The sequence below is a fragment of the Rhododendron vialii genome, chromosome 10a, assembly GCF_030253575.1.
Source record: "Rhododendron vialii isolate Sample 1 chromosome 10a, ASM3025357v1".
NCBI lineage: Eukaryota > Viridiplantae > Streptophyta > Magnoliopsida > Ericales > Ericaceae > Rhododendron > Rhododendron vialii.
The window spans coordinates 19,257,501-19,285,156 of record NC_080566.1 but is presented as its reverse complement, the minus strand read 5'-3'; the positions used below and the strand labels follow the sequence as shown (position 1 = coordinate 19,285,156).

Genomic DNA, 27,656 nt, shown 5'->3' with positions numbered 1-27,656 from the left:
TTGTGTAAGTGCCAAAAGGTTTGGGACTCATTGTGCCTAGTGGGTATGTGAGGGGTGCAAGAGGTAATATAGTTCATGTGTATATATGTGTGCGTAGCAGGGAAACTATTTCCCATTTTTTTCTCTCCATCTCTCTACTCTCTCTCTCTTCTCTCGGCTCTCTTCATCTCTCTCACTCTCTCACCCAAAAACTCATCTCCAAACTCAAAACCCACAACAATCAACCTCAACTCCATCTTCTACTTGCGTATTGGGGCTCGTATTACATTGGATAGAGCTCGGTTTGGTGTATTTTTGCTTGGTTTGGATTCTGAAAGCTAGGGCTTGCTTAATCTCTTCGGTTGCGGCTTGGATACTTGAGGTAGGGAATTCTACCTCTCTTTATATGTTATTTGAGTGTTTTCATGTCTCTTTTGAGCTTGTATTGGTTGTTATTGAGATTAGATCAAAATCTAAATTTTTTGTCAAAATCACTTGAAAGACACTCTTCCTACCGGTAGGAACTTTTCACCTACCGGTAGGACAAGTGAGAAATTATTTCCTAACCAGCTCAAAATACTCATTCACCGACCGGTAGGCATTTTTCTTCTACCGGTAGGAAAAGTACAAGATTGTTATGTTCAAAATGTTGGCCTTTCTGTTTCCAGTTTCTACCGGTAGGCACAGTGTCTAGGAGCTGCTTTTTCCTACGTCTTCCAAGTCACTTTTTGGAGCTTCTTATCGACTCTAATGGGTTTGTTTATGCATTCTTTCAAGTGTTTTGGAGAGTATTATTTGTTTCACACAAGAGTGGTATCCGATGGACTTGAATGAATTCGTTGAATCAAAAAATGTGAAATGTACGTTATTGCACATTGAAATACGAACAATACACATGTGCATGTGAACAACACGTGAACACTCGGGGTCCATTGACGGGTGGGTGCCTAGCAGGGGATATCGGGATCCCATAATTGGCCCGACAGGAGCTAATGCTCATATAGAACACTCGAGGCCTAACCTACAAGGTGGGCACTTGGCCGGAATATGAGATGATATGAGATGATGCGACACGAATGGAAGGAATATGACTTTTGGGTATAATGAGAAGAACGATTGGTGATAGTTGGATATTGAACATGTTGGTTATGCTTATCTTCGTTGTCATTTGATTTCCATCGTTTGTTCTTCCGTATAGCTCAATTGCATATAGAGTTTGTGTAGACTTTTCTATTGGGCTAGTGTAGCTCAAACCTTACATTATTTTCAGGTGCTAACTCAGATCCATAGCTTGCATGCTTGGAGTGCTTGGAATGTGGACATTATTTTGAAAGCTAACCAAAGGAGTTACTCATTCATCTTTGTAAATTTCTTTTGAAAGATGTATTGGTAACTTAAGTTATAATTCTTTTGATTAAGGAATATTTATAAACCCTTAAGTCTCTTGAGTTTTATACTTATGTTAATTTGGGACCGTTGAGGCGACGATGTAATATTTGGAAATCTAATGGACTTGGAAGCATAATTATGGAAATGGAAGTACGGTAATCTTTTGGGTTTCGTACGGAATATTGTGAGGGTTTATTTGTGGAAATTATTTTATATTTATGTTTAAAAGTCGAGGGCGTGACATCGAGTTCCACCAATATGATCCGAACCCTCATTATTTTTAGAATAATTTTTTAAGAGTTCCTGTAAAAAAATCAACTCGATAGGAGATCAATAAGGGCTTGTTTAGACAATTATTTTAAGAAAAATGAGCGGTTCGGATCATATTGGTGAAGCTCGAGGTGGGCCCTATTAAATGGTATGTGCATGATCTGTTTGAAATTGTCTTTGTCCTCAGGTTTTTTTTTTTTATCAGCAAATAAAGGTTTTTCATATCATCAATATATATTATTATATTATAATCTATAATATAAAACATAGCCGTTTTTTTGTTGAAAATATCTAGGCATATAAGTGAAAGTAATCTCTACAACAATTATATCACTTCATGTTAAATTTATAGCCAACAAATCATTTTTTTAAAAAAAGATACAGAGAATATTCGCCTAATAAATCTATCCCTCGATCTTCATCCTCGCTTTTTAGGCAAAGTATCTCTATATAAAATCATGTTGTCTTATATGATCAAATAGGAAAAAATATCTCAAAATGGTAACTGACACTTCGTGGATATTTTTTTTACAAAAGTGCTACACACACAACGATTGTGTAAAACACAACACACAACTAATCTCTAACCGTCCATTGCTGTAATAAATGGTTAGGATTCGTTCAAACTCTTCCCCATAAAAGTTCCACTTTTTCTTGGAAGGGTTTTTTTAAAATCTAGACCGTCCAAATACATCTGGACGGTCAGAATTACGCATACAACCAACACAACGGTTGTGCAAGTAGCATTTTTGTTTTTTTTGTCAGCAAAGAAATGTTTTCATATTATCAATAAAAATAATACAAAATAGAAACCCTGTAATGATACATCAGGGAGTATCATGCACAGACGGTAAGAAAAACAAAAATAAAGAAAAACACCCAAAAATTGGTAAAACACCAACAAATATATAGTAGTACCTCACCTATCTCTCTACGGATTTTCGGTCTCAAATCCCCTTACTCGAAATAAAACTAACAATATTTTTAATTTTTGGTGTTCAATTAAAGATGCTATGAGAGACTTGGTCTTAGGCCCCGTTTCGCTTTCTTTCTAAACCTTCTTTTTTCAAAAAGAAGATAATTTCAAACTCAAATATAATGAAAATGGAAAATAATATTTCAATTTTTTTTGCATCGTTTAAAAGATCTCAATGAAATCTATCAAACAAGATTCATATTGGTAGGAAAATTATTTAAGTAAACACATAATTTTTGAGCTTGAAATTACCGTTCTTTTATAAAAGTTCATTTTTTAAGAAACCGGAACGGGGTCTTAATACCCTTAATCGAACTAGAAATCACTATGTTTGAGAGAGGGAGAGAGAATTCATGAGAATTTACAAATATAATTATTGGTTCACTTTCATAGTTTTTGGTGCATCTATGTGGGGTTTGAATTAGTTTGCAACTATTAATAGGCCTAATTGAGGTTTTGGGTTCCCGTGTTTGAGGATGATAAGCAAGGGCAATGCCAGTGTACTATCACGGTGTTAGGTGAACCTTGTGCCAAGGGTTTTGAGACCCCAAACGAACAAAGTCATTGTAAAAAATCTCTTCAACCCTTTGAGCACATGTTTAGAATCTTAGATTTATTATATATATTGAACCCTTTGAGCACATGTATAGCCATTGAACATAGTAACTGTAACCATATAAATATATAATATACTAGAGCCATAGTGCGGTCATATAAGAGCATCCACAATTGAATAAGCAAAAACAAAAGATTGCTAAAGTTAACAATGTTTACTCAAAAAGTGCTCATATTAGGCCATCTACAGTGGTATAATCAAAAAAAGATAACCAAAAGTTGACACATCAGCTTTTGATTATTTACTTAAGAGGTTGCTAAGCTTAACAATGTTAAGCTTCATTATGGTCACTTCTAGTCCATAATCAAAATATGGGGTCCACTACAATTTCATTCTCTCTCTCCCCCCCCCCGGTTTCCCATCATTCACTTCCCTCCATTTACGTTTTTTATGAGTTAAAATATATCGATTCCCTCCTATTATGATTTTTTTCCTTTTTTTTTTTTCGAGGGTGGGTAGTAGAAACAAGAAAGAAGAGTGAAACACCTTAATCCGGCGACGATGGATTGAATTATAGATGATCGAGAGATATGAGTTTCACTTTTGGAGGAAAAGAAAGAGAAATAGTTTGTTGGCGAAGTGAAAAAGATATAGAGTAGCGAAAAAGCTTGGCTACATAAAATTTTTATTCTTCAATTTTATTTTTTTAACCAAAAAAAAAAAGAGTGGGCGAAGAAGGGAAGAAGAAAATACTAGTTGAAACACGTGTGTAGACAAATTTTGGAACTAGTTAACTTATGTGGTGTAGGATCCACAAATTTTGATTATTGAAAAAGGTTGTTAGTTTTGGTTATCCAATGCCCAAAATTTGATTATTTCTAAGGATGTTGCTAAGTTTGATTATACCATTGTGAGTAATTTGCACAAATATTGTTAACTTTAAAACAATTGGCATTTGATTATACCGCTGTGGATGACATTAGAATAACCAAACTTAGCAACCTCTTAGCAACTCATTAAATTTTGGCCTTTGAATAATTAAAACTAGCAACCTTTTGCTAATAACCAAATTTAATGATCCCCATATTTGCTCAATCAAGTATACTTATCATTATACAAAAACCTTCTCTCTCAACAATATTTTCAAAAAATTATTTTAAAAAATTATTTTTTTCAAAAACTTTTTAAAAAAACTAAACTAATTTTTTTACACAATTTTTTTTTTCATAACCTAAATTTTTATACAATTGTTTTTAACTTAAACTGTTTTTTTTCTTCCAAAAATTATTTTTTCAACTGTTTTTAACATAAACTATTTTTTCAAAAACTAGTTTTTCAAAAAATATACATGAAATGAAGGAGAAAACTTTGGAGGAAACTTAGGGACGGAACCAATGGGCCCATTGGTTTTGATTATGAGCAAAATATAACTAGTGTGGGACTTAACATTGCTAACTTTAGCAACCTCTAGATGGATAATTAAAATCTGATATGACATATTTTGATTATTCACTTTTGTTTATTCCACTCTGGATACTCTAATATAATAAACAATTATTATCTTTACTTCCAATCGTTACTCTCATTTTTCTCTCCACTCATTATCCCTATATTCAATCATTATTCTCATTTCTCTCTCCATCTCTTCACTTATTACTCATATTTTCAATTATTACCCTAATTTATCTCTCCACTCACTACTCCAAAAACCAAACCCAAATTTTTTAAAAAACCAATCCAAACAAAGCATAAATGTTATGTATTGCCAATTATGTGGTAAGTGTTATTGTGTTTTTTAAGAAAATTGCAAAACCACCTTATTTTTAGCAAATTCAACTTACTTTCTTTGAGTAATTTCGATCTAACGGTTGTAATTTATCTATTTTTCAATTTGATGGTCCATATTTAATGGGAGCATCAATGCTCCCAGATGCATGATAGAAGTTTTGCAGGGATACCTTCGGTCGAGCTGCTATCTCTTTGTTGTTTTTCTCTCATTTTCATGGTTTTACGCCCTGGGACAGTCACTTTTGATTTAAATTTGAGCTGCTATTAAATGAATAAGTCTTCTCCTAGCTTTTTGTGTCGACTTTTTGGGTTTTTTTAATTTTGTCCTAATTCAAAATTTTTTGAGTAAGAGAAATCGAAAAGTCTACAACCACAAACGCATGGGTCCCACATTGTTACAGCACCAAAAAATCTACAATCACAAATATATTCACACAAACACTCATAATATAATACATGTGGTTGACAAAAGGGGACATTACAGTTCTCTCCAGCCATCCACACTGCTAAAAGAACACCTCTTTGTTAATTATATGACATTTTTATCCATCAAAAAAATACCAAACAAATGATTACTTGAATCGGTGTCTTGAGTGTAAGATTCCACTAACTTGTAAACGAAACGGACTTGACCAACCTGTGTGAGTAGTTGTGTACTCCCTATTTATTTATTTACTTATGTAATTGTTGTTGTGCCGAAAATGAAATTAAGAATATAACAAATCAACAAGTGATAAACGAAACACAAACATTTATGTGGTTTCGCTCAAGCATAAAGCAAGAACATATTCCATGGGGAAAAGAGCAAGAGGATTTACTATAAACAGGGAGAGAACACAAAGAGCCGGCTATACCCATAACTCTATTTGAAGCACCAAACAGATATCTAGGGACAAATCTCTGGTGGAACCCAAAAAGAGACACAAACCCTTGGTGGAACCCTAAGAGATGAACAAAACTCTAATATCTAAATTCTTGAACAAAAGACCATAACCCTAGGAACCCCCAAGGACTCTATTTATAGGAAAGTACTAAATAAACCTAAACTGAATAGGAATAGGAATCCTAGTCAATTTAGGAATTTTAGTCAATTTCCAACAAATCTCCACCTTGACTTGAATTCCATCGAACTCTACATTATAGGCAATCCTCTCCTTCAATCGCTCATCTCCTCTAAAAGCCCTCCACGAGGCAATCACCAACGGCACAAACGAGCAAGGCTCAAGCACACCTGCTTGACCTTGTAAACGCGACTCAGGAAACCCAGCTGCACATGCCTCCAAATTGAGCCTCTATCTTCCAATGGGCACCTCCCACCCAACACATTACTCCCGGATACACACGAAGATCTGCTCAAACTCCACATGGAGCTAATTATTGACTCCACCACAGAGTTAAAAACCCAACACCGAGTCAATCTCGAATTCATAGATGAAGAACCCAAAGATGTAGCACCCAAAATCGTACTATCATCAAGCACATAGAGGTTATTCGATTTCTGACCCTTCATCAAAACATGAGCACCCTTCAAAACCCTCAAGACTCCTCCTTCAGCAGTATGCTTCCAACCCAAAGAGTCAAGAGTACCCAAAGAGATAAGGTTCATCTTCAAATCTGGTACATGTCAAATACCAAACAACGTCCTCACAAACTCATCATGCATTCTGACTTTAACTATTCCAATTCCAACAATTCTACAAGGCATGTTATTCCCCATAAGAACCGTACCACAACTGACCGATACATAAGTATCGAACCAATCTTTATTCGGACACATGTGGTAAGAACATCCGGAGTCTAGAATCCAATCGGTATTCGAATAGACATTACCGACACTCACAGAAAGAACCATAAGTGAATCGTAAGAATCCTCTTCAATAATACCAGAAACAACCTTCTCTTCAAAATTATCCTTATTTTTCAACGTAGGACAATTTCTCACCATGTGCCCTATTTCCTACAGTAAAAAACTTTACTTCCTGATTTGTGGAACGAGAGCTAGAAATCCCTCTACTACCATTATCCCTCTCAAAAAGTCTTCCTTGCGCCACCAAACCATTAGTATAAACCTCACTTTCACCGGATACTTTTTTCCTTAATTCATTTGAATATAAAACTAGATTTAACATCATCCGTGGAAATCGTATCTCTCCCGTAAAGTAGGGTAGTAACAAAATGTTCATAAGACGCAGGCAAAAAACATAACACAATAAAGCCTTGATCTTCATCATCAATCACAACATCAATATTTTTTAAATCCATAATAATTCGATTTAACTCATCTAGATGGTCTTTTACGGGCGTACTTTCCCTCATACGAAACGTACAAAGGCACTGCTTCAAATACAACCGATTGATAAGAGACTTCGTCATATAGTTGCTTTCCAACTTCAACCAAATACCGACAGTCCTATCCTCCTCCTCGACCTCACGAAGCACATCATCAGCTAAACACAACTGAATCGAATTGAGTGCATTCGCATCGAGATCCTCAAACAAACTATCCTGCATATCAGCAGGCTTCTTTGATTTTCCCAACAAAGTCTTGTGTAATCCTTGTTGAACAAGCAAAACCTTCATCTTAATACGCTATAAACTAAAGCTAGTGCTCTTCCCATTGAACTTCACAATTTCGAAATGAGTTGCCATTGAAACGATCACCAATTGCACAATACACAGCGGAAAATAAAAGTCTCGGATTGAAACCCAGAGCTCTAATACCAATTTGTTGTGCCGAAAACGAAATTGAGAATATAACAAATCAACAAGCGATAAACAAAACACAAGGATTTACGTGGTTCCGCTCAAGCACAAAGCAAGAACGTACTCCATAGGGAAAAGAGCAAAAGGATTCACTATAAACAGGGAGAGAACACAAAGAGCCGGCTATACCCGTGCCACGCCCTCGATTTTCAACATAAATAAATAATCCAATTTGATAAAAGATCCTGTATAACATTAATAATACCCAAAAGAGTTTCCTACCTATTCAACTTTACAAACAAGTCCTCAAGTTTAAAGAGTTTACAACAATGGCACTCCGGCCCAAATTAAGGTTTAAGTACAAGTACGAACAAGTTATTAAGTTACAAACTGTTTAGTCAAAAGAAATTCTTGAATGAATAGTTACAAAGCCATCTTTATCAAAAGAAGGTCGATTACAAGGATGATAGTGTACTAAATGGAATTAGTTTCCGAAAGTCTTTCAATTTCCAAGCACGTGATGCATAACTATCTATTGTCCAGCATTTGAACCTGAAAAAAAAAGATTAGGTTGAGCTACACTAGCCCAATACGAAAATCTTTACCAATCTTATATGTAAATATGATGATAAGTGCAAAATGAAAGGACAATGAGATGTAGTTCAAGCGGAAGATAACAATTGACTCATTGGTGTATCGACATTCATTTTGATCATTCAAACATAAGCCATTATTGTAGGGGGGATGAAAACAATTGATGCTTCGGATCAACTGGACTGCAACGGCTTAGTCGTGCCTCTTCACCGGAACCCTAATTCGTCGTCGGAACCCTAATTTGCAAAATAGACAGGGGGTGAGCACACCTTTGCCTCTCGTGGCAAAGGCCCTCCGATGCCAAAGTTAGTATCACGTACTAGCAATCAAACCCTAATTATCAGTAGGAAAGCAATCAGAAAGCAATGTATTGCGTACCTTTTACCTTTAGGTTTACTCTGTTTATATAGATATTCGTATGCTTGGCGCCCAAGCATCCCTATTGCCATAGGATTCCTAACTCGTATAGGAAACCCAGGATATCAAGGATTCTCGTTTCCTTTATCAGTTCATTAGAAAAGAGTCCTTCTTGGATTCTTTTCCATAAAGATCCGAACATCCCATACTCGTTGGGTATCTTTCTCAAATCCTATATTCTTGGGATCTCATCCCTTTACGGGACATGACTATTTTGAAATCTTTCAGAATATTTCCTCTGCTCCTACTCTTGATTGGAGCTCTTTCTTTGTTCGGCAGTCTCATGGCCGAACAGACGGCTTGGACCAGTTACTTCACATGTAACTGGTCCTCGAGCCCGTACAACCTTCCTGGACCATTGACTTCTCATATCAGTGGCCCATATTGCCGAACATTGTCTAGCACGATGACTATCCTGTCTATATTCAAACTATGGTCACATGTACCATTAGTTCAGATATTAATTGCATTGCTTTCAACCCGTGATCCCTCATATCATATGCTTGGTTCTTACTTAATCTGTTCGGCTGTATCATAACCGAACAGTCTACTTGGACTAGCTACTTCACATGTAACTTGGTCCAATATAATCGGAATGTCTCTGTCTGCCGAACAGTCAGTTTATACCCATGACTTCTCATGTCATTGGCACTTATCGCTGTTCTCACTGACCGGCGATCAGTCATGTTCAATTTCTCACGTGTTCTTATACACCACGTGTTCGGCAACTAGATGTTCCTGTTCGGGAATACCTCCCTACAATTATAACAAATAGTCACACATTTCACAAGATTTATGCACTTTACAATCTCAACTCGACTTACTAACCCAAATTCCCACCTTCGGTATTTCCACCCCTTGCATTACCGTATAACACCACGAGAATTATTGTGTTGCCACTCCTTGCGTCACGGTGATCCCTAACGACTCAGGTTACCGTATTACCACCCCTTGCGTTACGAAACCCGTCTAAGTCTCCGTATTACCACCTCTTGCGTTACGAGACTCCCTAAACCAACTTCTGACCCAATCAACTATCTTCTCATACAATATGCAAATTAAGGCTCCCCCATGATCACATTCATAGATGAAATATCATACAATATGCCAATGTTATCACAAATGCGCCATGAACAATCACAAATACTAACAATCAATAGTATGCACTCAAATGACATTTTAACTAAGTAATTCCTTATTCGTTCCTCACTAACGGAAGACCAAAGAAACAAGGATAACATCAAATAATCAAAAGAAGTCAATTAGACATGCTTGAGGTAGGTTAAGAGGTGTCCAAAAGGGTTTAGAAGTGATCGGGGGTCAAAATAATCGACGAAGAAGCAGCAAGAGCAAAATTGGACTTAAGGTCCTGGTATCGATACGCACCAAAGTTGTATCGATACAACATTAACTATCCTAAAAGATAACTTTATAGTATCGATACGACACTTAAGTCGATACGATATAACAGAGTTTTGAGCAGCAAATCAAATAATCACACTCTTTTCATAATCACACTCTTTTTGAGCAGCAAATCAAATAAAAGATGAACAAATAATACGGAGACTAGAACAAATAATAAAAGATGAACAAATAATCGCATTTCACACTCTTTACACTCTTTTCGAGCAGCAAATCAAATAATCACACTCTTTTCCCTCTAGTTTTCATTCAATCACTTAAACCCCAAATCAAATAATCACATTTTTTTCATATTATCCCCAATTTCGACATTTATAAAACTTTTAAATATTTTTTGAAAATACGGGTCTCTACAACCCGTAATTCTACTTGAAGCGCCAAATAGATATCTAAGGACAAATCTCTGGTGGAACCCAAAATGGAGACACAAACCCTTGGTGGAACCAAAAAATATGAACAAAACCCTAACCCTAATATCTAAACCGTTGAACAAAAGATCATAACCCTAAGAACCCCTAAGGTCTCTATTTATAGGAACACACTAAATAAACCTAAACCGAATAGGAATAGGAATCCTAGTCAATTTAGGAATTTTAGTCCGTTTCCAACAATTGTGTTTGTGATTGTAGTAAAATTTTTATAGCATCATCCCTCGTTAAGCATTTTTTGAGAAAAACAACCAACTAAGATTAACTTAATCAATGAGGACTCTTGCATGTTAGGAGGTAAGTAGTTTGAATCTCCTAACCTGCATGTAGTGTTGTGGGTAAGTTGTTTTTATCTTTTCTATCGATTGGAAAAAAATACAGTAAAAGCTTATGAAAAATACAGTAAAAGCCTATATAAAAAGCACTAACCACTATTCAAATATGAAACCGCGGCAAATCAATCAAATTTAATTCTCTGCAATCTTATCTTCAATTGCAGGGCAATCAGAAACCCTATACGCTCCTATCACGTAGTACATTATTATAAATACAGTAGTTAGGGTTCGCTACAAATATTTAATTCTACTGCTTTGGTGCTTTTCGATTTGAGTTACTGCCTTGTTCTGCCCTCCGCAATGGTGGTAGACGCAACGTTGTCGGTTTGCGATTTGGGGGTTTTGGACTCTCTTAACGGCGATGCCGTCCAAGAAATAGTGGAGAGCTGGAACGGCTATTGCTTAGCAACGGAAGCTCTGCTAAATGGCAACGGTGATCTCTCATTTGGGTCAAAGCTCGTTTCACAAGCTCGCGCTCTCTGCAACTACGGCCTCGAGTCACTAGTCGAAGAACATTTCGCTGGCTTCCTAGAGGTTTCGCTTATTTTGCATTATTTGATGATTTTCAGTCGGCGTTTGATGATTTTCGCTTATTTCGCTTATGTGTCTGGTTTCCATATCCATAGATTCGAGATATTGAATCTGTCTATTACTATTTCTGTAGGGCAATTAAATTAGAATCAATATTACCTATAATCATGCACTTGAGAACTGCTAGTCTTTATGTTATCATATAACTTATAGTATTGTATGAAAAACTTGACAACTCATTGTATTTCAAATATTTGTTTTTCAGAACTTCATTGTCTTAACTTATGTCAAATTTGGAATCCAAAATTTGGCGGATTAAATTTTTAACAAGAATGACAACTAATGGACAAATAATATAAAAGGAGATTTTATTTCTATAGGGCGGTGGAACTTGTATATTGAGATGCATTATGAATTATACCCATTGATAATTTTTTATGTTAGTGGCTTAGTGCTATTTCAGACAATATTTTCTACTCATATATTGGACTTCCAATACTTTTATATTCAGAGACTTTAATATTTGTTGTTTTGGTACAGGAAACTTTCGAGAAGAATGGAGCATCAAAGTTTTGGGAGCATTTTGATGCGTACAACAACGTGGCCGGTCGAGAGATGAGTGTGGACCCTGTATGTACAATTGACAATTTCACTATGGTTTGCCGCGTAACCATAATTTTGAAACCAACTTTATTTTACTGTCAAAAGAAATGCATAATGGATAAAGGTTTGAGGCTTCTGTATTTAAGATGTTGTTTTGTGCAGCTACTAATCTGTCATATGTTCTGAAGTTCGTAGGTTTAAAATATTATCTTTTAGTTATTCATGATCATTCCACTTGCAGATGGAGTTTTGTAGGGCATTGTTTACAGAGTTTAACTAACCTCCAAAACTCCCTTAGTTTTGGAGTTTCATTCTTAATTTTGACATCTCCATCTTGAAGTAACAATTAAATCTACTTATTTTCATAGAAAATCGTTCATCTAGACCAAAAATCAGAATTTATACCCTGAAGACTGTAAAGCAGCACATTGAATGTAATTGTTATCTTGAAGATGATTCCTAAATCGTTTGAGAAATTTTGGAGGGGAGAGGATGTCTTCGCATCGAATGAAAATCCACATTAAGGCCATGGTTAAGTAAAGCCTTCTTTGCTTCTTCAGCATCTCAGTAAGCTATTTTGTGATTGATTTGGAGCGGAGGAACAATGTTATAATGGAGTGGTGAAAGCGTGTTTTAAAGTGAAGCCTGGTGGTGTAATTTTCTGGCCCCTTTGTTTTTGGGTAGCTAGGGAACTGAAGTTTGGTCTTTTGTGTGTTCAGGTTTCTTGGTTGGTGACATATGTTGCTTGTGAGTTGTTTAGTTCACAGGGTTGGGAATTTCTGTAGTGGAGTGGACGAATGCATGGAAGAAAGAGTATCATGTCTCCCATTGTGCTTGATCTGCTGTTTATTTATATATGACTAGGACTTTGGACCTTGGGCCTTGGGGGTACTGAAAAAAGAGACAACAAAGCCAGTGAAGCTGCATGCAATGTTTTCCTTTTTCTGTTGTTGGAGGGATTTGACTTTCCTGTGGATTTTATTTTTGTTTTGTGGGGAACTCGTGTCCCTGAGAGTTTACTCATGTATTGGTGTTCTGTACTTGGGTAATGCCCATAGTTTGGTGTTCTTTTGGTGAATGATACTTGCTTGCCCAAAGGAGTGATTACCTCAGGGTCCAGCTTTTAAAGTTACCTGGTACTTTTAGGGCATCAGAATAGCCTACTGAAGGTAAACCTGTTCATTTCTTGTTGGTTACAGACATGCGTCGTATTCATAAGACAGCTCTCAATTCAGTATTCCCGGAAACTTCTGATTGTCTGTGAAATGAACTAACTTAGCTATACTTTGTGTACCGAACTTAAGTCAGTACCAATTAGACTGCAGTTAGTTAGTTGTTTAATGATATCATGATCTCTAAATGTTGAAACAGATTCAGAAGGATAGCATTCAGCAAGTGTTGCGTAAAGCGTTGGAAGAAATATCAATGGAGAAACAGCATCAAGAAAAATGTCTATTACTGCTAATTGATGTTGTACAGTCACACAAAGATAGTATGCCTGAGAAAAACTTGGGAGGCACTGAAAGACTCCACCTGTTATCTAAATATCAGTCAATGGTGTCTTCGGTTCTCATGGCTACTCTTCTTCCTCATTTTCCTGGTATGGTTTCTAGGTATGCAAATATAAATGTTGTGCATGAGTACTGTTGGATGTTTGCAATATTTTTGTATCGTGTATGTTATCTGTTTGGAATTTTAATGTTTCCCCATACATAAAGAGAGAAGGCTGATTCTCTTCTATTACATTTTCTAGTAACAGTTACCGGAAATAAAGAGTAATTAAATAATTTACTATCTCCATGCGTCCCGTACCTGGTTTGTCCTTCAGGTTGTGTTATCTGGAGAACTTGGGAGGAATCCATCATTATGGAGGATTTGTGCAAATTCTATACCTAAAAATCACTGAACAGTGAAGTCTAATGTTGAAATGCCTGAACTCGCTCCAAGCATAAAATTTCTGTGACGCATATACTTCTTATGGTTCTTGATTAAAACACTGGCCAATGCTTTAGTTAATTTACTTAGGAATGGGTGTTTTTGGCCGTGTAAGAAATTCAGTGAGGCCATTTTAAATGTCTCTCAACAGGTCAAGGACATTGACCTGTTGCCTCTCTCTCTCTCTCTCTCCTGACTTCCTTCATCCATCTTGTACGAGGATAAAATCCGCGTAGTGTTGAACAACTTCTTCTAAGATCAACCTCACGTGCTTCCTCGTCGGAACCCTAATTCTACACAATGTTCTAAAAATCACTAGGTGCTAGTTGGGCGGTAAAGGGGCGCCAAGTCAGCCACCTAGCGCCTAAGCGGGGACTAGGCGCCCAACTAATCGGCTGTCTAATCCAGGCGTCGGACCACCGCCTAGCGCCTAGGCGGGGACTAATCGGCCTAGACGGCTGCCTTTTAGAACACTGATTCTACACAACAAACCACAGTGAGCGCAGCTTTGCTTCTCGTCGGCAAGGGCCTTCCGATGCCTAAGTTAATATCTGCACAAATGAAACCCTAATATCACGTAAGGAAGGCAATGAATGATAGCGTACCTTTACCTCTGGGTTTTACCTCGAATATATAGGTTTGTGGTGTCTTGCTCTTCAAGTACCCTTTTTGCCCTAGGGTTCCAATCATGTTTGGAAACCTCCACGCATATGGAATTCCTCTCCATATGGAATCATAGTCTGTTCCGTATTAGGAAACACAATACTTAACCCCCATTTACGGGATACTTGCCTATCTTGTAGTGCGTATCTTCTAGAATGGTCCCAAGCAGTCTTTCCGCCTTGTCACTTAGGGCGGTTCTCACTAGGGTTTTCCCTTGCTTGGTCGCCAAGCTGTGTCCATGCACATTTGCTCAGCTATATCACTGTGCACCTCATCATGGTGCCGCCAATCATTCACTTGGTAGGCCAGATAACTCACCACCACTTGGCGTCTTGTCATGAGGCACGTGTCGCACGCGTGCTCGGCTCTTAGTTGCTCTGTTCGGGAGAACCCTCCTACACATCTGTTAGTGTATGTGTGTACACTGTTTCTATGTCTCTCTGATTATCTCTCCCCCTGTGTTTCCATTAGGGTGCTTGGATTTTCTATTTTCCTTTTTTTTTTTTTACTGTTTTTGTTCCATCCCCTTCCCTCTTATCTCTTTGTCAGCACGTTTCAAAACTCACAGGAGTACAAATGTTACCATGTAAGTGAGGGCGTTTGTGGTCTTTGAAGTAGATAAATTCCTGGAGGCTTTTTCTTTGAGTTGCATTGTAATTCTTTTTATGCCGATCATAGTTTATCATGCTTTTATGTGTGTTTTTCATAATTCCACACTCATTAGAAGTAAGCAAGTTGCTGTGTCACATTGGCTTGTGTTGTATAGCTACATACGGCATATGGGTTTACATGATTAGTCCCTTCTTTGTGTTTGATTGTTCTTACCATTTACAAAAGGGTGAATGTGATACTTCTATAATCCATGATATTTCTGAGCTTTCTCAATAATGTTTCTTGTATCCCATAATTTGTTTTAGAGATACTCCACTGGTACTTCAAGGGAATGCTGGAGGAGTTAAGTACGATTATGGCTGATGATTGCGAAGATGATAATGAATCACATGATAAAGATGATATGGATCTAGATGAGAAAAGTAAACTACCTTACAGAACTGGTGACGTGGATGTTGATGAATGCTATCACCAAAATAGGCTTTTGCAGAACAGCAAAGTAGTGAAAAACATTGGGATCGTTGTCCGTGATCTCAGAAATCTTGGATTTACATCTATGGCTGAAGATGCTTATGCTTCTGCTATATTTTTACTTTTGAAGGTTTGTGTTTTCTCCTCATACCTTATGCCCACTCTTACATTCCTTCTTGTGTTGTGGGGAATCGATGTGATGGGGAGTGAAGAATGTATAGGACTTGTTCCTTTTGAGTCTGTAGTAAGTACGAAAGGAAGGGGTTGGATTAATTGTCAGACCCCCTTCAACTCAGTTTTTGTCACCTCTAAAAGTGGGAGCTTTTTGAGGGGGGGAGTCAAGGGAAGTTTGTGATTAACAAATTTGAATTAGGCCCTTTTCTACTAATAAAGTAAGATATTCCTCCTCTCACCCTCTCGTTATATCGAAAACAATACTATTTACCTATCACAATATCCATTTGTTGATTCTTTGATTTCTATCTACATATCACAGTTGGTTGTTCTTCAATTTACATTCCAGGCTACAGTTCACAATCTGGCAGGTGATGACTATCGAAGCTCTGCTTTGGAGTCCATTAAAGGGTGGATACAGGTTCCTTGAATGTGCCTCGCACTATTTGCTTCTTTTTCCTACAACTGTATTCAATTATAAACTTTATTTAACCATAACTTATAACATATAATGACGGGGTAGTTCTTTCTCGTTTTAGTTAGTATATTGGTAGTTATTCATCTTTGCCCTTTCTAGTTTCTTTGCAATGTGATATAGACTATTTATCTTTTTCATTTCTGGGAGTTGTGAGGATGTGTTTTGGCCTTGTACAGCAAGTCACTGATGCATGCTTGGTGTCTGGTTCTACTATTTTATGATGATTCAGGTGGCAAGTCATCGTACATAGGGCAGTATTATCATAGAAAGCATTTTCAGAATGGCTTAGCTCTTAATCCTTGTATCGGCTGGCAAATTGCATTTATCAGATGGAAATGAACTACATATTCAGTGGTTTATTCTGCTTACTTTGCTTAAATTTCACATAGAAGCCTAATGTGATTTATTCTTGTCCCGCAGTTTTTACCTAAATCGGCATTGTATTGTGTTATGAACAATTTGGTTTGTGTTTCTCTGTTAATTTTCTGAGTTCCCACTTTGCTGCATGGATGACATTCCTATACTGGTGTTGAATAGCTTGTGAAACAATTTCTGATTTTGAGGGGTATCTGCACAGGCTGTGCCTCTGCAGTTCTTGCACGCACTTCTTGCTTACCTCGGTGACTCCGTCAGTTATGATGATACCCTTTCTTCGGGGCTGAAATCACCTTTAGCATCACGCCCATCTTCATGCTATGCTGGAATAGACAATCCCTCAGAAGGACTCGTTAGATGGCAGTTGCGGCTGGAGTATTTTGCATATGAAACATTGCAAGACTTAAGAATTGCCAAACTTTTCGAGATTATTGTAGACTACCCTGACAGGTAATTCCCTGTACATTCTCAATGTGATTAAGCAGACTCTGTACTGTTGGTGGCTGAGCAGTCAATTATGCTGCTATTACTATTTAGACTTCTAATAAGTGAGGATTTGTGCAGATACAAAGTGCAGTGGAAAACATTGTAAATTTGTTGAGCGGTCCCTAGATCCTTCAATATATAAATTGTGCAATAGAAAACATTGTAACCTGGAAAACATAAAAAGCTAACTGGGTCTTGATACTATATTTGATGTTTCCAACATGCAATCTGTATAAATATGTTTCTCAAGGCGGGAAGAAGTTTCTGTACCCATTGTGTTTTGTTTGATAAGCCAATCGTTTCTGGTTTAATTCCACTGTTGCAGAATACTTGGTTGGGCAAGTGTAATGTTCTAGTTGCTTTTGGTGCACATTCAATTTATAGAATGTTTTCATATCTTCTCCCAAATCATACTTGAACAAGTTTCCTTTTCACTAGAGATGTACATGGAGCTGGTTTATGTTGGAGTACTAGTATACTAGTATATTATGTTTAGTCCCATATTGCTTAAATACTCTTTGTAACAAGCTACCTCATTATATAAATAAAATGATTATGTGTTAGGGTTGATTTAATACCCTACACACTTTTCCTTTATCTCTCACAGCATGGTATCAGAGCGGGTTCTTAACCCTAACCCTAATCTTAAACCACCATTATAGCCACAGCCATCACGTCAGCCACCATCACCTTGCCGTCAGCCTACCACCAGCCTTGCCGTCATCAACCCAGACCTCGCCACTCCTTTTTCAATCCCGAAATCATCAACTCAGCTCTCGCCAGTCCTCACCCAGATCTCGGCAGCCCTTACCCAGTTCCAAAAACCCTTACCCAGTCCCAACGACTCAAGTTCCGACGCCGAAAACCCTGACCTAGTTCCGACGACCTCTGAAAACGCACACCCAGTGCTCGTCGACCACCGGCGACCCAAGACCAGTCATTGCTGACGTCAACATTACTGACTACTCGCCGCCGCTCGCCGACCCTATCCCAGCCCTTGCCGACCCTGCCCCAGCTCGTGCTGCCCTCCGGCGACCCCTCTGAACCTAACCCAGTATCCGATGACCCTCGCCGGCTCTTGCCCTACCACCGGCGACCCTCGCCTGTCTCCGGCGACCCTCCGGCGACTCTTCTAGTTGCTGATTTCTGTCTATTGCTGCTTCTGACATTTGCTTCTGTCTATATGGTATTAGTTTGCCATTGGTATTCTGATTTCTCCTTGTTTTTGGGTTCGGCTGCCCTTCTCCATGTCTTGCTGTTTCGGACACCTTTTCTATTATTGGTCTTAATCTTGTTCTCTGGTAATCGTGGGTTGTTGATGTTCGTGGCTGCCTTCGTGTTATTGGTCTAGTTTATTGTTGTTTGTTGCATCTTTTGGCTACTTGGTATATTTGCAATGGGATCTGGCACCGAATCTGTAGGGGGCCGAAATATCCGAAGGATCACAAGGTCCAGAAAGGGGGAATGAAGGTTCACACGCTGTTTGACCCGTCATCTAAGCTATCTCAGTTCACCTGTAAATAAGTTTGGGCTTCGGCCAAATAAGCCAATATTTATCCGAAGGATAGACGGAACCACGAGTACTTCACCGAACGTCATAAGCTGTATCCGAACATACGACACTTGAGTTCGCTCGGGGGTCTCACCAAACGCACGGGTAAGAACATCCACTTGTTCGGATACCTTTTTCTTCGGTAAGGACACCAAACGCTCGGATAATTTCGTATGGCGGAAGTGGGTCCCGCCAAGCACAGACGATTGTGGAACCTTCCATAAATATCTACTGATAAGTAAGCTGTCTTTTCTGATATTCGAAGTGACATCTCTGAACGATGTGACCTTTCTGACATCAACCCATGTGGCTCTGAAAGACTTGGGAAGTGGTGTTCATTAAATGGCCCTGCTACAAGGCGCCAACCGAGCAGAACGTAACACGTGGAAAGTATGACCAACTTGCTCAGCACTCCATCCCCTTTGCCTATAAATAGAGGAGCAACACCACTAAAAAGGGGACTCTGGATTCTGGAACAACAACATTCTTCTCTCCACCAGCATATTTTTCACTAAACTTCTTCTTCTCTTCTCCATTCACTGACTAGTTCGTCGGAGCTTCTTCCCGGAGGAACAACCCCCTCTGGTTCTGCAGGTACATCAAGACCGACGTTAGCTCTCACCGCTTCACACACGAAGATAGCTACACAGGAAGGTTCACGAAGAAATCACGCCCCCACAGAATCTACTTCTAGTTCTGCATCTACAGGTAGTACTGTGACTTCCGTTGTTAGTCGTTCTTCTCGATCTCATGAGAGGTTGTCCATTACCTCCACCTTATTGAATGGTCAAAATTATGTTGTTTGGGCTAAGGCTGTTGAAATTTATTATTTGGGGGAGTCAAAATATCATTACCTTACTGATGATCCTCCCGCAACGACTGCCGCATCATATGGTGCTTGGGTTTCTATGGATGCTAAGATTCGGGTTGAGTTATGGAATAGTATGGAGGAAAATATTAAGAATACTTTGGTTTTCTTACCTACAGCAAAAAAGGTGTGGATGAAGGTTAAGGAGATGTTTTCTGGGTCTGATAATCTCCATCGCACATATGATCTTCATCAACAATTCTTTTTTTTCTCTTGAACTTGGCAGCTTATCATTGGAGGAGTATTATGCCAAGTTCTACGGTGTTTGTGAGGAGCTCAACACTTGTGTGCCCATTTCTTCAGATATTCAGGTTATGGAGCGCCAGCGTGAGTGCTTGCAGGTGGCTTGGTTTATGTTTGGGTTACCTTCGCCAGCATATGATTCTATCCGGTCTAATCTTTTGGGTGATAAAGATTTACCTTCTCTTAGTGAGGTGTTCAGTTGCGTCCACTAGGCATCTGTTTCTGACACCAGTGTTGTTGATTTGATATCTGCTGCCCGCTCGGCTTTGGTTACCACGGTCTCTCGTGGTGGTGCTTCTTCTTGTGGTTTTGACCATGGTGGTCGAGAGACAGGGGGAGGCAGTCGTGGTACTTTGGTCATGGATTTGGTTGTGATTCTGGTAGCGGTGGTCGGGTGTCGCCTGTTGGGGGTTGTGATTCTTTTGGTAGTGGTCGTGGGCCTCGTCACTGCACATATTGCAATGGTACTAATCGTACTGTTGAGAGTACTATTGGATCTTTCATGGCCGCCCATCTGCTCATCAGGCTACAGTTTCTGAGGATGATGGATCTGTGTTGTCTAGTTCTGTGACCAACTTAGCCCCACGTGTTGTTACTATTCCAGAGGATGAGTACCATCGCCTGATTCCCAGCCGACTTCTCACGTGCCTTCTTCCCCCACTGCTATGTTCGCTCAGAAAGGCTCCACTTTTGCTGGCCTGGCCTCTAATAATCCGTGGGTTATTGATTCTGGGGCTACCGATCATATGACTGGTCACTCCATCCACCTCTCTGGTTCTTGACCTCTTGCGAAACCTTCTCTTGTCGCCTTGGCCGATGGTTCCTCTTCTGATATTGCTGGTTTGGGTTCTGTTATTTTACATTCTTCCCTTAAATTAGACTCTGTTTTACATGTTCCTCGTTTTCCCCATAGTCTTATGTCTGTTAGTAAACTTACCCAATCCTTAAACTGTTCGGTCACATTCTTTCCTGGTTATTGTGTTTTGCAGGATCTCCAGACGGGGAAGAAGATTGGTGGCGGTGTTACCATCTTAATTATGGCTTTACTATAACTGATTGGACTTTTTTGACCAATTTTACTGTCACAAGTGTGGGTAATTTCCACTGATCCAGATTCTGTAAGTATTGCTTCATAAATGTATCTATATTTTCCCACGAAATGAAATCCCGATATATGGATACAATGAGTTATCCATTCCCAGAAGGAAAATACAGATAAATTTATGAAGCAATGCTTACAGAATCCGAGCGTGGTGGTCTGTACTACTTTGACACTGGCGAGCTTTCTATCTCTGTTGCTCTTCAGACTTCCGTATCTCCATATGAGCATCACTGCCGTCTTGGTCACCCATCTCTTCAAAATCTCAAACAGCTAGTTCCGTCGTGTCGTAGTCTTGTGTCTTTACCATGTGAGGTCTGTGAGTTCAGTAAGCATCATCGTGTTTCCTTTTCCCCTAGAGTAGAGAGTCGAGTGTCTCGTCCTTTTCATTTAGTTCATTCAGATATTTGGGGTCCTGTGCGTGTTCCATCACGTGGTGGTTTTCATTATTTTTATTTTTGTGGATGACTACTCTAGGCTTACTTATGCTTATCTCATGAAAACCCGGTCAGACTTGTACTCCATTTTTAAATCTTTTTATATGGAAATAAAGACTTAGTTTGATGTTTCTCTTCGTATATTTCGTTCTGATAATGCTGGTGAATACTTCTATAATGTTTTGTCTACTTTTTTCAATGATCATGGTATTCTTAATCAATCTTCGTGTTCTCGCACTCCACAACAAAATGTGGTTGCCGAACGCAAGATACGGCATTTTACAGAGGTTGCCTGTGCCCTTTTAATCTAGATGCAGGTACCCAAATCCTTTTGGGGCGATGCCGTTCTTACTGTAGGTTATCTCGTGAATCGTATGCCCTCTCAAGTTCTTGGGGGCCAGCTTCCCTATGGTATTTTTCAACGTGGTAGTCCTTTATATTCTTTACGTCTTAAAATTTTTGGGTGCACGTGTTATGTTCATGCCCTTGATCCCGACCGCGATAAGCTTGATCCACGCTTTATCAAGTGTGTGTTCCTGGGGTACTTTCGGATTCAAAAAGGTTATAAGTGTTATTCTCCCACTTTGCATTGCGAGTTTGTCTGTGGTGATGTTACGTTTAACAAGTCGTTACCCTATTTTCCGCCTTCCTCCCATAGGGATAAGTCTGAGTATATGCATATTTTAGTTCATTCCGGACAACCCCCATTGCAGGTATATGTTTGTCGTGCCAAAGCTGCCTCGACACCCCCTCCGCCCACCGCTGAGCCTTCTCTTCCATTGCGAGATCCGGTTCCACCTCCTCCAGCTCCCACCGATCCAGATTCTCTTCCCATTGCTATTCGTAAAGGTATTCGCACTTGTACTATCTCTCATCCTATCGCTACATTTGTATCTTATGATCACTTGTCCCCCTCCCTTCGTGCTTTTACTGCCTTTGGTTCCTCTATCTTTGTTCCTAAAACTATTCAGAAGGCCTAGTCTATTTCTAAGTGGCGGACAGCTATGGAGGAAGAGATATCTGCGTTACATGATATATCTGCGTTACATGATAATGGGACTTGGGAGTTGGTTCTTCTTCCCTTTGGAAAGTCAACTGTGGGGTGCCGCTGGGTGTTTACTGTATCATCTTAATGGGTCTGTTGAGCGTTACAAAGCTCGCCTTGTTGCTAAAGGCTACACCCAGACTTATGGTGTTGACTATGCTGAGACCTTTTCCCCGGTTGCAAAGTTTGGTTCTGTTCGGCTTCTTATTTCTCTTGCAGCTGTCAAGAATGCCTTCTTGTATGGCGACCTTCTTGAAGAGGTTTATATGGAGCAACCACCAAGGTTTGTTGCTCAGGGGGAGCGTTCTCAGGTATGTCACCTTCGCAAAGCTCTTTATGGGCTTAAACATTCTCTCAGGGCCTGGTTTGGCAAGTTCAGTGATGCAGTTTTGAAATTTGGTATGAGTCGATGTCAGTCTGATCATTCTGTTTTCTCTCTCACATCTGATTGAGGAAAAGTATTATTGATTGTGTATGTTGATGATATTATTATTACGGGTGATGACCAGAAAGGTATTGATGAGTTGAATGCATTTCTGCAGAGCCAATTTCATACTAAAGATTTGGGTAGATTGCGATACTTTTTGGGTATCGAGGTGGCACGATTTAAAGATGGCATTAGTTTATTCGCAGAGAAAATATGTGCTGGATATCTTAGATGAGACTAGTTTATTGGGGGCAAAACCTGTCATACCCCTGTTTACACCCATTTTTGGCCAAATTCTAAAAATGAATTTCTTAATGGATTAGTGGCCCAAAATAACAATTTGAGCCTTGGTTGAATTAGGTCTCGATTGATTTAGGCCTTTGGTCGAATATATAGTAGGCCTATTCTTAGGCTCATTCTGCCCAATTGAGTTAAAGCCCAGATTAGGTTCAGGCCTTGGCCTAACTAATCAAAAATCAGACTAGTTTTTTTGGCCTATTTAGCCCAATCAGGCCTGAAAATAGAGAAGTCAAAAAGGCCATAAGCTGCTTAGTCATGCTTGAGAAGCAAGCTGCTTGTGAGGCCTAGAAGGTTCTCTCTAGCAAGTAGCTTACAAGCAACTCAAAGGCCAAGCTGCTCACAAGCAGCTCAAAGGCCTAGAAGGTTCTCTCTAGCAAGCAACTCACAAGCAGCTTTAGGCCTGCATCCATTTTCCTTCAGCATGAAGTAGGCCTGTCAATGGGCCAGATTCGATCCGGATCCGACAGATCAGGATCCGATAAAACCCAAATCCGATCCAAATCCGATAAGACTCGAATCCGATAGTGGTAATACGGATCCGAAAATCCGAATCCGATCCGAAAACTTTTTTACTTCAAAAATTTTAGCAAAAAAAAAAAAAAATTTCAAGAAAATACAATTTTTAAAAAAAAAAAAAAAAAATTTAGCGAAACAAATTTAAATAAAATAAAATAAAAATACAACTTCTGAAACATTTTTTTTTCAAAATAAAAAATTTACTGTTTTTTTTAAAAAAATAAAAAAAAATAAAAAAAATAAAGTTCGGATTCGGATCGATAACAGATTTAATCCGATCCGTATTTGGATTACCGGATTCAGATTATCGGATCAATGTTATCGGATTTGAATCCGGATCCGGATCGGATTTTTCGGATTGGATCCAGATCAGATCCGGTCCATTGACAGGCCTAGCATGAAGCAAAGACACATGGTATTCATGCAATCCATGTGGCCCAAGCAGCTCAGTCAAGCCAAGAACATGTGGCATAGATGCAAAGCTGCCAACACAAGCTGCTCACAAGCAGCTCAACCAGACCTGCTGTATGAATACTTAAAATAGCAAGTGGGGGAAGAATCTAGAATGGCCAAAAGGCACATAAAGGTCACGTTTTTGGCCTTGGTGGGCCCAAATATCCCTTTTTACAAGCATCCCATGCACACAAGCTGCTCATAAGCAGCTCCAAGGGCCTAGGGATGTTGTGTTGCTGCAAATTCCTTTTGTTTTTACTGGTTTTTAGGCAAAAAGGAAGCCTTTCAGACCTGCAGCTGTTTTCTTGAAGTGGAGAGCAAGGCTTGGACAGGTTGCAGCTTCCCATTGGAGCATTCGGAAGCAGCGCAAGGCCTAGAACCTTTGGCTAAAAATATCAGAATTGAAGGCCTTGGCGAAGGTCCTAGACCATACAAGCCCAGCGCTTATGCAAATTATCTTTACTTTCCCGCAAAGTATTTTATTTTCCAGTCCAATCTAGCCCAGCCCAGATTTTATTTCCTTTCATTTCCTTGTACCTAAACTTCGGTAAACCGTTAATGAAGTTCATTTACCTTATCGTTCAGTCCTGTTTTCTTTTCTTTCTATTTTTCGCACGGTTGGGAAATTCTAAGTCCTTATCCCAACAAGGCAAACCACGAACCACATACGACCTCACCCCTTAGGTCGTACGTAATCGTTCTATTAGAAGTCAGATCTGAGGCATTCAGGCCTTAGTACGAATTTGGACTACATTCCAGTCCCGACATGAGGCATCTAGGCCTTAGTACGAATTTGGACTGCAATTTAGTCCTGGCACGCCCGCAACACTAGCCAATTTGGTTTTGCACTTTTTTTGGAAAACATTTTGGCTTGCCCAGTGGGACCCTAATTGTTTCAAAGGGTATGATCACGTTGATTCATGTCGATTCAATACGTTGAACAAGATATTGAGATTCGGCGTCTTGAAGAAGAAATTAATTGGCGAGATGATAAGGTCGACGAACTTGAAAATGAGATCAATCGTCTCGACAGAGAGAGCTATCAACTCAATCATACAAATGGTTGGTTTCTCGACGCACAACACTTCTACAACGATGCAATCCAAAGGCTTGAAGACGAAGTTGGCAGACTTGAAGATGAGGAATGCCAATTACGCGATGAGGTAGCCTATCTTTTTAATGCTAAGTCACATGGCTATTCAAGTGTCATGCGTTCAGGCCTGCCCTTACAGCCTGAATTCCAAAATGGCGGCTTTGGTGATCCTCATACTCGGAACTTTTGGGGCCAAGTTGAAGAAAACATCAACATTCAGTCCTGTACCGTTGCGTCCAACGAAGAACTCTCACAGGAGTTTATTGATCCTTGGGATGCACTTTTGCATAGGCTCGACGAATCCAACAAGTTCATTACCAGCTCTAACCAGGCCATTGATAAAGCGATGGCTAAACTCAAGGATAAGTTGTCAACTCCTACTCCCCCACCGGTATCGCGGTTTGACACTTTAGGCTCGAGTTTAGGCCTGAATGTGTCTAAACAAGCCTCTAGCAAGCATACCAGGCCTCCAGGCTTTTCTCAGGTCTTAGCTTCCGACAGCCCTGCACTCGGGGGGCAAGGAGGCCAAGGAATCAGACTCGGGGGACAAAGTTCTCAGTTCAGGTTTTTAAGGATTCCAAACCAGCAGCAAGGCTTGGATGATGAACATCAGAATGAACATGGCAACAATTTTAGGCCTGAGCGCAGCAGCCAACATTCAGGAGTTTTTCAAAAACTTCTAGATGGAAAGCTATTTTCAGGCTTGGAGGAGCAAAATAATAGGCTTGTTTCGACGCAAAGGGAGCAAGATCTCAGGCTTGGAGTAAGCCAGAACATGGAAAGTCCAATTATGAGGCAAGATTAGCCCATTTTCTCCTCTCAAGAGCTTTCTAAAGTCTGTGAAGGGCTACCACATCCAGATTTAGTCCTGGGTGATGGGCAGATCATTAATGCAGGCCAGGAACGATCTAGGCTTGCCATCAGCCCTATAGGCAGGTCTGAATTACATGTTGCAGCCGTTCTAGAACAGGAGGAACGACATGAAGAGGAAGAAAGCAACGACACTTCAGGGCTTGACCATGATTCATTTGTGATTGGAGATCCCCCTCCTCCCCCAGTTAATGAATGCCTTTTTGGCATTGTCCGACCTGCCAATAGGCATTGCAAGCATAGGCCAACAACTATAGGCCTTAAAGCTGTAGAATCGTGCCCACGCTGGATTTGTAGGGCACATCAAAAGCGAGTGGTATTCACTTTGCTTACGCAAAAATGTTGTGATTGTAAAAAGGGCTAAGTAGAGGAAAGCCCTTCAAAGGCCGAACATGCATCTCTAAGATGTTCGGCCAAGGCCTACCAGTAATTGAGTAGGCCTTATTTTTAAGTTCTTACCAGGCCTTTTCCGCAAAGGTGGAGGCCTTTTTATTTCATTTAAATAGGCCTTTTTGCAGTAAAGGAGGCCCTTTAAGCTCTTTCTTTAGGCCTGAGCCACCTTTTTAAGCCTTTCAATGTATTTTTAGGCCTTGTTGTCAAACCTTTCATAGGTTTGGAGCTTCTCTACAATTGGGACTGAAAAGAGGCCTCATATTGGTGTATGAAGGCCTTTTCCATAGAGATGAAGGCCCTTTGAGCTCTTTAAGTGGGCCTGAATCTTTATTATGAACACTCTAAGTGGAGTTCAGGCCTACCGAACATATTTTTAGGCCTGAACATAGCCTCTATTTGCAAAAATAGACCTAATAAGAGGCGATACTTATGAGCCTTGAGATTCAACTCCGGTATAGGCATGATCATCATCCAATTGCTCTAAACAGCCCTAGAGGATGCAGATTGAGGCCTTTTATCTTTAATAGAGGCCTTTCACAGGCTTGTCCAACAAAAAGATGGTTGGCAGACTCATTCCAAGGTCTAAATTTAGAGAATATTGTCAGAGGCCTGAAAGCACATTTGGAAAATGTCTAATGCCTACTAAGTCCATAGGCAAGGCAATCAAAAGAAGACATGCTAAACCAGGAATCGAGGCCTTTATGGATGCCAAAAATAGTTTTACTGTTTATACACGCCTAGATCCTAAAAGTAAAGAATCAAGGCGTCGGGGGGGGGGGCGGCAATGTTTACACCCAAACACCCATTTTTGGCCAAATTCTAAAAAGGAATTTCTTAATGGATTAGTGGCCCAAAATAACATTTTGGGCCTTGGTTGAATTAGGTCTCGATTGATTTAGGCCTTTGGTCGAATATATAGTAGGCCTATTCTTAGGCTTGTTCGGCCCAATTGAGTTAAAGCCCAGATTAGGTTCAGGCCTTGGCCCAACTAATAAAAAATTAGACTAGTTTTTTCAGCGGCCTTAGTACGAATTTGGACTGCAATCCAGTCCCGACATGAGGCATCCAGGCCTTGGTACGAATTTGGACTGCAATTCAGTCCTGGCACGCCCGCAACACTGGCCAATTTGGTTTTGCACTTTTTGTGGAAAACAACCCCTATGGATCCTATTATC

At 39.6% G+C, this 27,656-nt stretch overlaps 1 protein-coding gene across 4 annotated transcripts in view; it reads left to right on the top strand.

Annotated features, from left to right (window-relative positions):
* The first annotated feature begins 10,974 nt into the window (after nt 1–10,974).
* The window catches only part of LOC131303619 (anaphase-promoting complex subunit 2-like), a 27,989-nt gene continuing 11,307 nt past the window's right edge, over nt 10,975–27,656 (top strand). For 2 of the 4 annotated variants that reach the window (XM_058330575.1, XM_058330574.1), the window contains exons 1-6: nt 10,992–11,391; nt 11,929–12,045; nt 13,363–13,591; nt 15,507–15,802; nt 16,196–16,267; nt 16,902–17,149. In XM_058330575.1, the coding sequence (XP_058186558.1) occupies nt 11,158–11,391; nt 11,929–12,045; nt 13,363–13,591; nt 15,507–15,802; nt 16,196–16,267; nt 16,902–17,149 (1,196 nt within the window). In that variant the 5' untranslated portion in view covers nt 10,992–11,157. Of the gene's footprint in view, nt 11,392–11,928; nt 12,046–13,362; nt 13,592–15,506; nt 15,803–16,195; nt 16,268–16,901; nt 17,150–27,656 lie in introns of all 4 variants that reach the window. The other 2 variants (XM_058330576.1, XM_058330577.1) reach the window with 2 other exon arrangements.